Source organism: Bos grunniens, chromosome 19 (genome assembly GCF_055505025.1).
Source record: "Bos grunniens cultivar Pamir isolate PY7600 chromosome 19, Bosgru_T2T1.0, whole genome shotgun sequence".
Lineage (NCBI taxonomy): Eukaryota > Metazoa > Chordata > Mammalia > Artiodactyla > Bovidae > Bos > Bos grunniens.
In genome coordinates, this window is record NC_141183.1 from 8,714,439 (window position 1) to 8,729,061 (window position 14,623).

Here is a 14,623-nt window from a genome sequence, read left to right on the forward strand (position 1 = left end):
ATGGGTCCTCACGCCTCCCCTTCCCGTGCTGCTTACAGAGGCTCCATGACCAGCCTGGAGTCCAGCCACAGCGGGTTCTCGCAGCTCAGTGCCGCCACCACCTCGTCCAGCCAGTCCCACTCCAGCTCCATGATCTCCAGGTAGTGCCCAGTGCTCGGAGGGGACGGCCCACCACCTCGGACCGCTGCCCACCCGCCGCCGAGCGGCCACGTTGTGTGAACTGCTCTGGCCCTCTAGGTAGCAGATAGCTCTGCAGATGGTAAATGTAGTCACTGACCCCGAAGCTATCTCGACAGGTAGTTGTAACTCTCACTCAATAGCCATAGATTTTGTATACAGTGTGCACAAAATCCAATCAGAGCACAAGGGCTCTCTTCAAAGAAAAGTAGTTTATATACCAGTTAAGAGGTTGACTTTGTCTCAAACCTGGATGCAAAAAAAACGATTCCAGCCACCTCCTCACTGTCCCTCAGTGGATGAAGCCCCTCCACCCGTCCGAGGTGACCCGCCTTCCTCCGTGGAGCAGAAGCTGCCAACTGGTCCCCTGCCCGCAGCTGGCCCCCGCCTCCTCCCTGCCGGTGGTCGACGCGCTCCGAGGGCGCTGACCGCCCTCTGGGTTCCTGTTCCTCTGAGTAGTCGCCGCCTAACTGGAAGGACTCAGGGAGCCTGTGGGTGTCCCGACCCAGCTCTGGGACCAAACAGACCCGCTGTTGTAAAGTGGGGGCTGGGGGCTCTCGGGGACCCCCCATGATGCCAGGAAGAACACCGCCATCATTAAACATTATTTTCTCTCTCCTCCCTTCAAACCTTTTGGTACTTTGAGAGCAGACTTTCTCTGTCCTGAACGTGGGCCAAGGGCCGCCGCCTCCTCTCCTCCTGGTGTGCCTCTCTTCCTTCCTGCATGGCTCACTTCTGAGCTCCTCCACTGGCCTCCCTGGGCCCCTCACAGCCGGGTGGCGTCAGCGCCCAGGTGGTCCTTCCTGCCGCTGGAGGTGTTTCAGGGGCAGCGAGCCCCACTCGCCATTTTGGAACGTCCCACATTCACTGTAGCTGACCAGCGTTCTCCCCATGTGGCTGTGCCAGGACCGCCTGTGGCCTGGGCAGCCCGGCTCCTTTGTGAAGGAAGTTGTGGATGTGTGTACACGCAAGCATGTGTGTCCAGGGGTGGGTAGAAACTTAGTTCAAGTAAGAGAGGGTTCGATGTCCTCGAAGCAGATCAGATGATGAAGTTGGTTTGCTTTTGATTTTTTCTTTTTGATTCTGATCGCCAAGCCTGGTCTGCCTTTTTATTGGCCCATCATTTTCTCAGCTTTTTATGGGAAAAGCAGGTTTTCTGTGAGTCTGTCCAGTTGCTGCTTTGGGTCAGTCTCCACAATGAATGAAGGCATGTCACGTGATGGTGTGTGTGGCAGAGGCTGTGCTTTTTAAGAATCTGGGCCAGGAGCCAGGTGCCATCTTCATCATGAAGAAATCCCGGCCTCAGAAATCCTGAGTTGCCTTGTTATGGATCTGCCCTGGAGGCGTTAGGTGGAGCGCTGTGAGGACCAGGGTGTGCCAGGGGCGGGGTCAGGAGGGCTGGGAGGGGCGGAGCTCCGTGGGTGTCCTCCGTGGGTGTGGCATACTGAGACTCTCCTGCCTCTCCCTGGGCTGCGGGCCTGTGTGGAGCACAGCCGACCCTTGGCACCTAGAGGCTTGTTTCCAGAAAGCACAGTAGGGCTAGTTAGTGGATCCACACTGCTTGCTGTCAGTGCTTCCTGTTTCCAGATTCTAAGGACCTGAAGATGGTCCCCTCTCTCTTTCTCTCTCTTTCTCTCTCTCTCTGTGTCTCAGATGGCGATTTTGCTGACAGCTGCCAAGAAAACGCTTCACTCGACAGTCCACCTCAGCCCAGGGATGTTTGTAGAACTATTTGAATTGCAGCCACCCCCTCCCCCAGGCTGAAGACCAGTTCTTTTTAAGTTGACTCAGAAGTGGCACTATTTTATCCCCAGAGTTGACTGTATCTTTAAGAGTTCAAAGCACATCCCTGCACACACCTTCCAGGGCTCCCTCCGCTCTCCTGGGAGGGGCTGTGGGGCAGGTGGGCGGGGTCCCGCGCTGGGCCCGCCCTACTCAGCGCCCTGCGCCCTGTTTCAGATGCTGCTGTCGTGCCACCTTTTTCCAGCACTAACGATCCTTCTGGTTTCCCTTCTATTACTAGTGTCTTAATTCACCTTCTTTCCTAATTACATTATTTACGTATCAAATTCTGTAAATGTTTTGTAAACATATTACCTCACTCTTGGTAATACAATACAGTCTTTAAAAGATTTTTTTATTATTATCAATAATAAATGTGAACTGTTTAAAAAAAAGAGTCTTTTTCTTATTGTGAATGGCAACCTCCTTTGAAGAGTATGACGTTCTTAGGAGACTATAGAGGAAAGGGAGATGCTGGAGCCAGAGGCTGGTGCGGATCGAGGCTCAGTAGGTACAGCTCAGTGGTCTCCCCCCCGCCCCCGCGCCCCAACAGAGAACAGGCTGCACCTTTCCTCCGACTCCAGGAAGTCAAACAGGACTCAGGCTGGACACCTGATACCATGTTTCTCTTTTACATATATACTAAATTAAAACTGTTGACTAAAGAACACTCCCCAGAACACATGATCAGATGGATTAGGTCTGCATTACACATGATGCAGTTTAACATGGAATGTCAAAACAAATCAGTATTTTTCATTGTACAAAAACGCTTATGTACTTGACAGGCAAGAAGACACGTATGGTACTTTGCATTTTCACTTATCATCTGTGATGAAGTTTAAAAAAGCCTTGGAATAAACTGGGAGATTTCTTTAGTAACAAAATGGGTCCTTTCAGCAGGGGACCAGTGTGGACCTTCAGAAACCTGGGCTGCCTTGTCCCCAGCTCCTGCGTTTGGGCCTGCGGGAGGCCTGCTCTCGGTGGGAGTGCCCACAGGGAGTGCCCAGGCCTCGGGGCGGGAGCAGGTAAGGCCTGCAGGTGCCCACACGCCCGCAGCCTGGCCTGGGTTGTGAGCCTGCCCTCCCCTCCCCGCGGCATTCAAGACAAGCTCCAGTCCAGCCTCTCCCCGAGGGCAAGACTTTTGCCGGATTCCTTCCTGCTTTGCTGTCTCCTGGGCCCACTTTACAAGCCATTAATGTAGCAGCAGCTTCTCACAGTGGCGGCTGGAGCAACATGAAAAGCAGGTGGGGCTGGCAGCACCTGTCTCCTGCCTCCCGTCCCTGTCCTCAGAGCCTCTGAGAACGGGCATCCTAACAGTGGGCGGTGGATTTTTGTATCAGGCCATTAAGTCGTAGCATGTATTGATCCGCATTGGTGTTACGTATGTGTGAATACATATATAACATGTATATATAATGTGTACACACACTCCAGGGGCTTCCCCATTGACTCAGTGGTAAAGAATCCGCCCGCAGTGCAGGAGACCTGGGTTCGATCCTGGGTTGGGAAGATATCCTGGAGGAGGCCATGGCAACCCACTCCAAGATTCTTTCCTGCAGAATCTCCATGGACAGAAGAGGCTGGCGGGATACAAGTCCATGGAGTCACAGAGTTGGACACGACTGAAGTGACTGAGCATGCACGGGTGTGCACACACACAGATATCCCCTGCTTTTCCAAAATTCACCTTACACCATTTTGCTTTTATGAAAGACCTACACTAACACCCATTTTCAGTAATTCTGTGAAAAAAGGCAGTGAAAATAGCGTTCAGTGTTGGTTTTGCAGCAGCGTTTACAGAGGGAGTGCACCTAGGTAGTGAGAGAGGCCCCCGCCAAGCTCCTTCCCAGAAACCACACGTAGCATCTCAACACGCAGCCACCGCAGCTTCGAACCGTGTCTCTGAGCGTCTGTGCTTTATCTCAGTTTATTCTTTGAATCTTACCAAAGCATGCTGCTGCTGCTAAGTCGCTTCAGTCATGTCCGACTCTGTGCGACCCCATAGACGGCAGCCCAACAGGCTCGCCCGTCCCTGGGATTCTCCAGGCAAGAATACTGGAGTGGGTTGCCATTTCCTTCTCCAGTGCATGAAATTGAAAAGTCAAAGTGAAGTCGCTCAGTCGTGTCCGACTCTGTGCGACCCCATAGACGGCAGCCTACCAGGCTTCTCCGTCCATGGGATTTTCCAGGCAAGAGTACTGGAGTGGGTGCCATTGCCTTCTCCGTACCAAAGCATACCCTAAGGTAATTGCTTCTTCCCTTAATGCCATTTCGACTTAAAAAGGGTTTCATAGGATCATTGTACTTTCAGATAGTGGGGAGAATATACATAAGCATGAAACCACGAGCAGCCCATAAACACTGAGAATCCCAAAGCACCTGGATTATGGTCTTTCAATACCTTTCCTCACCAAAGAAACAAGACATTATTGGAGAAATGGCTGATTCTAGGTCTGGTACAGGAAATTTGCAAGATGAGCCAGGGACATCTTATCTCATCAAAGACGAAAGAAGTGATCAAAGACACTAGGGTCGTAGCTCAAGGGCTCAGAGGCTGACTTGAGGCTTTTACTGGTCAAGAATGCAACACGAGGGACTTCCCTGGTGGTCTGTTGGCTGAGACTCTGTGCTCCCAACACAAGGGGCCTGGGTTCCATTCTTGGTCAGGGAGTTAGATCCCCCGTGCTGCAACTAAGAGTTCCTATGCCGCACCCAAAAAGGCCCTGCTTGTCACAGCTAAGACCTGGTGCGGCCAAATAAATACATAGAATGGAACACTCTAGAGTGCAGTCAACTTCCAACCCACTGACTGTGTTAAAATCCATGAATTCATAATTCCAAGCAGTTTTCATATAGAACTGATCCCCTTTGGAGGACGATAAGGAACCAATTTAGAAAGCTGGTAGGTAAACAAGCTGAATTTATCCTGCCTTTCCTAAATGGACAGAAGCTGGAGAGCAGTACCCATGAAAGTAAGCAAGCGAATTAATTAAAGGAATAACAATAACGCCGTTTCGCATGAGTGAACAGATCTAAGCGTTCAGCATCTCCAGCTGCTCAGTTCAGTTCAGTCGCTCAGTCATGTCCGACTCTGCGACCTCATGAACTGCAGCACACCAGGCCTCCCTGTCCATCAGCAACTCCCGGAGTTTACTCAAACTCATGTCCACTGAGTCGGTGATGCCATCCAACCGTCTCATCCTCTGTCATCCCCTTCTACTCCTGCCTTCAATCTTTCCCAGCATCAGAGTCTATTCCAATGAGTCAGTTCTTCACATCAGGTAGCCAAAGTATTGGAGTTTCAGCTTCAGCATCAGTCCTTCCAATGAATATTCAGGACTGATTTCCTTTAGGATGGACTGGTTGGATCTCCTTGCAGTCCAAGGGACTCTCAAGAGTCTTCTCCAACACCACAGTTCAAAAGCATCAATTCTTCGGTGCTCAGCTGCTAAGGTCATGGAAAGAGACAACTACATATTCTGGTCTTCTGGAGACCTGCAGCCCTGTGAGTTCTTCAGCCCAGGCCAGGCTCTGGGTCTGGCTGCCGATTTGTAGGAAGTATAGAAGATGGGCAACAGCTGAACTGCTGTTCGGGAAACAAGAGGTTTGGGTTCTTCAACAGATAAATTGTGAGGGGAAGAAAGGAGTGGAAGTGGGGGAGTCCCATAAATGAAAGAGATTTTCACTTAACAAACAAGACCAAACTATTAACTAGAGATGCACGTAGCCACGTGATGGTTCCTTCTGGGGATGCAGCCCAGGTTATGGGGGGCGTGGGGCAATCTTTCCACCAAGTTGCGGATTCAATGTATGCTCTTCCGTGTCTCTGTTTTATCTTACGATAGTAAGGTGGTTTGTTGTTTTTTAGTTAGGGCTTTAAGTGGGTTGTTTTCCCTACAAGGAAAGTAATACTGGTTCTGTCTTCGGGAATCTCCTCCTTTCCCTGGTGGCTCAGACAGTAAAGAATCTGCTTGTAATGCAGCAGACCCCGGTTGGGTGCCTGGATTGGGAAGTTCCGCCGGAGAAGGAAATGGCCACCTACTCCAGCATTCTTGCCTGGGAAATCCCATGGACAAAGGAGCCTAGTGGGCTGCAGTCCGTGGGGTTGCAGAGTTGGCCACAGCTGAGCAACTTAACACTTCTGCTTTCCTTTTATCCAGATCACAAGGTGGGGGCTGCTGGCACCCATGGCCCAAGTTCTGAGCCCAGGGGCGTACCCTGCGTTTGTGGTGTCTGTGCCCAGGACAGCAAAGCAGTGCCAGCCAGCTGGCAGCAAGTGGCAGCCGGGCTCCTGGGGTCTTCCAGGAAAAAATTGGAGGCCGGTCCCTTTAAAGTTCTGCCCCTTGCTGAGTGCTGCCTATGACCTCCCCTTTCTCTTCCTTCAAATAGAAGCAACCAGACTTTCCCACTCCAACCTTGCCTTTGGGTTTAAGAGTGCGGTCAGTCACCGGGACCCATTTTGACAGTGGCAGAGAGCCAGTTATGAGCCCTGGGGTATCCAAATTACTGAGCCTCTGTGCGCCAGCCCCAAACGCCCTGTGTCAAAGTGAGACACAAGGGCAGAGGAGTCTGGGCTCTTTCTGGGAACCTAAAAGAGGCGAGTGCCTGGCTCCAGAAAGTAGGACCCTCCCAGCTGCTCCTGTAGAAGGATCCAGATTCCCACGGAATTGTTGGGCTGCCGAGTTCTGCTCCTTCCCTTTTGCAAGGCTGGTCTGCACCCCTGCTCAGAGTCCCTGCGTTACAGTCAGGAAAACCCAACCTCAGCCCCCAGCTGGAGCCCCCTTCTGGCCGATGAAGGTTAGTCACGGCACCCTCCAGGGAATTGCGTCCGTGGGCGCCACCATGTGGCCATGAGGAAGATGTGCATGCCCGTCACAGAGTTGGGCAGCGAGCCGTCTCTGCTGCTTTCATCTGTGCCCCTGGAGTCCCAGCCATGGGAGAAAACTCTTCAACTCCCACGTCTGCTGAAATCTTGCCTAGGAAGAGGTGTGATGGTTAATTCTGTGGGTCGATTTGGCTGAGCCGTGGGGCCCAATTATTTGGTCACCATACAGTTCTGAGTGTGTCTGTGAGGGTGCTGGTTTTTTTTTTTAGATGAGATTAACATTTACTGGGTAGACTGAGTAAAGCAGACGGGCCCCATCCAATCAGCTCAAGGCCTGAATAGAACAAAAAGGTTGACCCTCCCATAAGTAAGAGGATTCCCCCTCCCCAGTGGCCTTGATCTGGGACACTGGCTTTTTCTCTTTTGGACTGGACACCGGCTCTTCCTGAGTCTGCCATCTGCCTGCTTTCAGATAGGAGTCAGGCCGTCAGCTCTCCTGGGTCTCCAGCTCGCCCTCTGCAGGTCCCAGGACTTGTCAGCCTCCATTATCACATGAGCCAGTTCCTGACGCTAAGCTTCTTTCTGTACAAATACACCCTAGTGTGTATATACATCCTGTGGAAACTTGACAGATTGCAGAAAGTTTGCTCCAGTCCTGGCATTGCAAAGCCTTTGACATTTATCACTGACAACAACAACAAACCTGATTAATCTGGAATCATCTCTCCTTGGGGTGTGTGTGTGTGTTTGGGTGTTTTGATTTGGGTTTTCCCCATCAATAGGCTTATCCTTCTTTATTTTACGTAGAATGAAATTCCAGGCTGTCAGAGCTGGGCAAAGAGCTTAGACTGATCTGAAAGTGAAAGTCGCTCAGCCGTGTCTAACTCTTTGCGACCCCATGGCCCATACAGTCCATGGAGTTCTCCAGGCCAAAATACTGGAGTGGGTAGCCATTCCCTTCTCCAGGGGATCTTCCCAACCCAGGGACTGAACCCAGGTCTCCCACATTGCTGGTGGATTCTTTACCAGCTGAGCCACAAGCTCTTACAGCTTAAGAAGGTGCAGCCCAGAGGAGGGAGGGGGTGCTCCCTGAGCAGCGGCCATGAGTCCAGCCAGGAGCTTCCACAGCCCGGGTTCTCACCTGCTTGCTGTCACTGATGATAAAATGGGAGGAAGCAGGTTATCTCCTCAGGTCGCTGTCAAGATACAGCCAGCAAGTGGTTATCAGAGCCGGTCTGCCAATGTGGGGGTGCAGGACAGCTGGGACGCTCCAAGGACTTGGGGATCCAGCCGGGGCCCAGGTCTGAGGAGACACCAGTGCCTGCGGGGGAGGGTTCACTGGGAGAGGGACGAGCTGGGCATCGATGGAAGACAAGCCGCCGAAGGCGAGATCAGAAGGCAGGGCACACAAAACAAGAAAGCTTTGCAGCACCATGTCTTCCCATTTCAGGGAGGAAATGAGAAAGCCACAGGGGTGATTAGATGTCGCTGACTGTCCCCCTGCTCGGCCGCCCGTGGAAATGGAGGACAGACAGCCTGCTGTGGAGGGAGGTGGCTGCCGGGGACAGCTGCTCCCAGGCCTTCCAGCACCTTCTCTCTGTCCACCCCCACCCATCACCCTCTGTGCGGGGCTGAGCACAAGGCCTGGGGTGGGGGGCACAGCTCCCGCACTCACAGTGGGTGGGTGTGTGCTTGGCCCACGGCTCTGTCCCCGCCAGGGCCAAGGACAGTACCCACCTCAGGGCAGACACCCCAAAATATCTATGCAGTGAAAGTGGAGTTCTCCTCGCTTCTGGCCTCGTGTGTCTGCTAAGCCATCACAGTCGTGTCCGATTCTGTGACCCCATGGACTGTCGCCCACCAGGCTCCTCTGTCCATGGGGATTCTCCAGGCAAGAATTACTGGAGTGGGTGGCCATGCCCTCCTCCAGGGGATCTTCCCCACCCAGGGATTGAACCTGCATCTCTTACGTTTTCTGCATTGCCAGGCGGGTTCTTTACCACCAGTGCCACCTGGGAAGCCCCGGGTGGAGGCTCTTTCTCCATCAGACAACGTGAGTGAGATGTTTCACGGCTGGAGGCATAAAGTGCATGTGATGCGGTCCCAGCACCGGGACCGTCAGCCCCCATGGCCGCAGGTTTCACATCCACAGATTCAACTGACCGTGGCTGGTTCGAGCCGCAGAGGGGAGAATCTGAGGACTTGAAACCCGCGGCTGCGGAGCCCAGGTGTCCCCTGGATGCACTGGATCAGGGCTCCACAGGGGCGCCTGGAGCCGCTTCCCCACCCCAGAAATCAAGGAACACTGCTCATGTTTCCTTCTGATTTTAAGAGAATTAAAATATGTTCATGGGCCCCAAGAAGAATCCTGAGCCAGCCTCCAGGGCCTGGTGGGGAAGGTGGCCCTCGCCCAGCTGTGGGGCGGCCCCGAGGGCAAGGTGAGGCATCTGCCCACTTTCCTGAAATCCTGGGTCAGGAGCCGCCCACTGACAGGTAAACCTTGAGCCCTGCCCAGCAGCCCTGCCCTGCCAGTGCTTCTCAGAGAGGACGTCGCCACCCTTGCACCCCCTCGGGCATTGTCATGTGTAGGGATGCTTATGTGTGCGTGCGTGTGTGAGTGCTGGGTCTGTGTTGACACTGCGGAGGTGTCTGGGGGATCCATGTAGTATAGACGGTGTGGCAGAAGCCTGGAGGAGGGGCAGGGTCCCTGGTGGTCAGTGGGCAGGGGTGGGGGTGATGCTTAGCCCCCTGGGACCTGGTCACCCGGTTTCAGAACCGCTCTCTGCTGACCCACGGATAGACAAGCAAGTGGGAGATCCTTTGTGTTTGGAAGCCAAATAGAGAAAGTCTGAGTTCCGCTCAGCAAACCGAGTGAGGACGGGCATCAGGTGTGGCCGGGCACCTGCCTCACCTGTGCCTGGATTCTGCCACCGCAGGACTTGGCTGCTGGGGACAGGGATCCGGTACCGAGGAGACGGGCTGCCCCTGGACAAACTCAAAGGGTGATGGCCCGTGTCCAGGATGGACAGCACCCCTGAGTCACCACGGGAAGTGGCCTCTGCCTGCCTCTCACTGGACTACAGTAAGTCCCCACTGCACGTGACGTCAGGGTTTATCCGTTTATCCCACTGCAGAAAGGGGCTTGTCCTGACAAATACAGGGAGGAGGTCAGAGGCGGGGGGAGGGACAGCTAGGTCCCCAAAGGCCTTATGGGTCCTGCGAGGCCACAGCTTTTTGGTTTAAGCTCTGAATGAGATGGGGCAACTGTTAATCTTTATGAGGTCAACTCTATTTTCTTTTCCTTAACAGTTCCTGGGTTTTACATCTTGCTTAGGATTTCCACATGCTAAACTTTCCTATATTGTTGGGGCGTTCCCTGGTGGCCTAGTGGTTAGGATTCCAGGTTTTCATTGGAGTGGCCCGAGTTCAGTCCCTGGTTGGGGAACTGAGACTCTGCGAGCCACACACAACACGACAAGAGCAACAAACATTTTCCTACATTCTTAAGTTGCTTTCATGGCTTTACTTTTTGTTTTAATGCTTAAATCTCTGATGCATCAGATGTTGGTTTTTTAAAATTAAATTATTTTTGTTTATCCTGATGCTGAAGCTGAAGCTCCAATACATCGGCCACTTGATGCGAAGAGCCAACTCATTGGAAAAGACCCTGATGCTGGGAAAGGTTGAGGGCAGGAGGAGAAGGGGTGTGACAGACGATGAGATGGTTGGATGGCATCACTGACTCAATGGACGTGAGCTTGAGCAAACTCCAGGAGATAGTGAAGGACTGGGAAGCCTGACGTGCTGCAGTCTATGGGGTTGCAAACAGTTGGACACAACTGAGCGACTGAACAACAATTTTTGTTTGCGCTGGGTCTTCGTTGCTGCAACCAGGCTGCGGAGAATGGGGCCTTCTCCCAAGTTGCAGTGAACAGCCTTCTTACTGTGGCGGCTTCTCTCGTCGCAGAGCACAGGCTCTAGGCTCACGGGCTCAGGAGCATGCAAGCTCAGGATTTGAGAGCTGCTGGCCCTGGGGCACGTGGATTCAGTAATCGCGGCTCGAGGGCTCTAGAGCTCAGGCTCAGTGGTCGTGGTGCATGGGCTCAGTTGCTCTTGGGCATGTGCAATCTTCCCCGACCAGGGATCGAACCCATGTCCCCTGCTTTGGCATGGGGATTCTTATCCACTGAGCCACCAGGAAAGTCCTGATGTTGGTTTTTGTGTAGTGACTTTTGATTCATTTTCAGTGACTCTCTAGATTCAGCAGCTTCAGAACCAAGCTCACTTCAAGCTTTTTGAAACCCTTATGAGAAATCCTTTAGGGACTGGTGCCGAGTGATGGGTGGGAAGGATGTGGAGAGAGAGGTGGACAGTAAGTAGCAGGTCTTCACAGAGGGCCAGGGTCAGCTGAGCAGCCACCTATAGACAATCAGACAACAGTAAGGGTTGAAAAATCACAGCCCTGGGACTTTGCTGGTGGTCCAGGGGCTAAAACTCCATGTCCTCAATGCAGGGAGTCCAGGGATTGATCCCTGGTCGGGGAACTAGATCCTGCATGCTGCAACTAAAGATCTGGCATGCCACAGTGAAGATCAGGGCGCCCACGTGCTGCGACCAAGACCTGGTGCAGCCAAATAAATAAATACATAGTTTATAAAGAAAGAAAGGAAAATGAATGCCCTGATTCCAGGGGCTCCAGTGTTGACCCTGGACACGATCCATACCCAGCAGCCACGGTCAAGAGCGCCCTCGTGTGGACACAAAGCCGGCAGCATTCCCAAGTCAGCGCTGAGTCCAAGAAACGCGGGACTTTAACCCTTATTAAAACAACCAACCAGCTGTCGTCAGAGAACAAGTGATTTCTCTTATTGTCTCATTTTAAAACACTTCCGTGTGCGTCCTAGGAAGCTGTTTGGTTTAGAAAATCACAGGAGGAAGCTGAAGAGAAAACACAAACTAGAGACAAGTGGGGAAAGCTTTGCCCGGCTCTTCCCTGGAATCCGGCTTGGCTCTGTTGGGGGTCAGTTGCTAGGGGTCAGTTTGGGGTTTCTGGAGTGAGTGGCCATCTCCTGGGCAGGGTCACCTTCCAGGACAGATCTGAAAGGGGAACACAGATTTTTATAAATGAAGATGAATGTTGGCTCCACTGCCTCTGGAAATAGGCAGAGAATATCTATCAGGTTAAAGGGACGCCTGCCTGTCTCTGAAGCTGTGAGGAGACGAACAAATGAAGGCGGATGGAGCAGAGAGGGCGGGTCTGGGTGTCAAGTCACCCCACACTCTGAGGAGCCCTGAGATGACGTTTTGACCCCGAGTTCCCAGGGTTCACAGTCACAAGTTCCAGGCTTGGCCGCCAGCTCCTCACACCTCCGCTGTTCCCAGAGCCAAAGGGAACCCATTGGAATGTCATTGTGTTCCCTGGGACAGCTTCAAGGACGGGGGAAGAATCGGGCAGCGGGCCTTCTCCACCTCTCCACTCGAGTCCTGCTTGGCCAGGGCTGGCCTCGGTCCTCTCCTGTCATCTGGACAACCAGCATCAACTTTGGCCCCACTGACATCATGAAAATGAACGTGTTAGTCACTCGGTCGTGTCTGACTCTTTGCAACCCTATGGACGTAGCCCGCCAGCCTCCTCTGTCCTTGGGATTCTCCAGGTAAGAATATTGGATCAAGTAGCCATTCCCTTCTCTAGAGGATCTTCCCGACCCAAGGATCGAACTTGGGTCTCCTGCATTGCAGGCAGACTTTTGCCATCTGAGCCACCAGGTGGGATTTAGGGGGGTTCACTCTTTGTGGAGGGGGCTGTCTAATGCACTATATGGTGTCTGGCAGCATCCTTGGCCCCTACCCTCCAGGTGCCAATAGCAACCCTCAACTGTAACCACCAGGGATGTCTCAGACTTTGCCCACTATCCCCTACAGGGGCAAAACCATCCCCAGTTGAAACTCATTGTTCTAATCCAACACTCTCACGACTGGGAGGAAGAGAGTGAGGTCCAGAGAGGTAAAGACATTTGCCCAGAGTAACACAGTGAGTCCATAAAAGTGGAGCTGGAGCTCGACCTCTGGCCCTGCACCTCTAGATTGGTGCTCTGCCCATTGCAAAGACAGCAGCAGCTGTGAAGAGCACGGTTTTAATGAAGGGTGCAACGTGAATTCCTCCAAAGTCCAGTTCTCCCATGGCAGTCACTGAGACGGCAGACACCCAGGCTGGGCAGAAATGAGCCTCCTTGGCTGGACCAAGGAGCCAAATGCGTTTGGATTCCAGGCCCCGACACAGACTCTCCCCCGCCTGGTCCCACACAGAGAACACAGCCTTGCAGATCCAGGCCTGGACATCTGGACCAGACAGTGACGGGCTCACCTCCAGATGATGCCCGGATAAGTTCCAGCTGTTTCGCTGAGCCTCATGGACTGTCTTCATTGTCATTGTCATCAGCAAGATCCAGACATGACTGCAGGCTCCTCAATAAACACCTTCCCAGTCGGCCAGATCGGATTTGAAGACGCGCTCTGGGAAAAGGCTGCTGACAGGAGCCCCCGGCCAGAATCCTCTAGTAATGCCAGATTCCCTTGTGATTACTTCCTGATTTTGTTTAATGAATGAAATTAGACACGGTGTGGAATTTCCTAAATCACAAACACATTTATTCGGGGGACAGTGATAGAAGTGTGTGTGTGAGGTGTGAGGCCCGTGTGCTCAGAACAGGGCGCGTGAATCTGGTCACGCATTTGACTTTGTCACCCTGGGGTCAGCGGCCCCGCACGTGACATGCAGGTTGGAGGGAAGTTGCCTACAAATGAGAAGAATGTTGCTTCTGTTTTCAGCCTGTCCTCCGACTCCCTTGGAGCGGCCGCATCAGAGCCGGATGGGGGTTTCTCATCTTCCTCCAGGCGAGTCCCGCAGCCTTGGGGTCTGCTCTTGTTCCATCTCCCGCCTGCGGGCTGGACAACTGCAGACTAAGCTGTGGGCACCCCAGAGCCAGGGCGCCAGCTCTGCCACAGGCTGCCTGCCTGGCAGCGGGGAAGCCGTGGGACCTCTTTCAATCTCAAGGTTTTAAGGGCATGATGGAACTTCCCTGGTGTCCAGTGGCTAAGACTCTGAGCTCCAAATTCAGGGGGCCTGGGTTGATCCCTGATCAGGGACCTAGATCTCACAGGCCCTGCTGCTAAGAGTTTGCATCCCATAACTAGGGTCCGGCACAGCCAAATAAATAAGTTAATTAATTAATTAAAAAATTAAGTGTATGGTGTACTTTGTTAGCACTGAGCCTGTGCTGAGCAAGCGTTCTATAAACATTAGCTACTGTGAGGAGGCCAATGATGATGATCACAATGACCTGCGAACCTTTCAGTCACACCCATGGTTCCCTTTCTTTCTCAGATGTTATCACAGCCAATCAGGCTGCTCTCTGCCCCGGGCCTTTGCACCTGCCATCTCCCCACCAGGTCTTCGCCACCTGCTCTCACCTCCTGATCTAAACAGCACCAGCTGCCCAGACACCCCAGTGCTCTCCTCTGATGGGACCACAGACTCAGGCCCCAGGAGAGCGGAGGCCCTGTGTGCTCTGTTCAGGGCTGCAGTTCTGGAGTCTGAGAGGTGGGCCTGGTTGAATGAGGATGAAGATGGATCATCAAGGTCCTTACTACTGGAGGAGGCTGCAGGGCAGGGAGCTGGGGTGTCCAGCCCTCCAGGAGCCTCGGGGCTGCAGACTGCATAATGGAGAGCATCCGGCTTGGGCGTGTGGGGTCAGACTTCCAGCCCTGCCTCCCAGTCACGGGCTGCAGGCCCTGGTGTGAGTCTCTCTGCCTCTCTGAGACCTGACCTTCTCATCT

General features: G+C 53.1%; 1 protein-coding gene across 3 annotated transcripts in view; it reads left to right on the forward strand.

Annotated features, from left to right (window-relative positions):
* SEC14L1 (SEC14 like lipid binding 1) overlaps window positions 1-2,354 on the forward strand; it is a 49,297-nt gene extending 46,943 nt beyond the window's left edge. For all 3 annotated transcript variants that reach the window (XM_086355261.1, XM_086355263.1, XM_086355264.1), the window contains one exon: window positions 39-2,354. In XM_086355261.1, coding sequence (XP_086211387.1) covers window positions 39-144 — 106 coding nt within the window. In that variant the 3' untranslated portion in view covers window positions 145-2,354. The remainder of the gene's footprint in view (window positions 1-38) is intronic.
* Window positions 2,355-14,623: the final 12,269 nt, after the last annotated feature.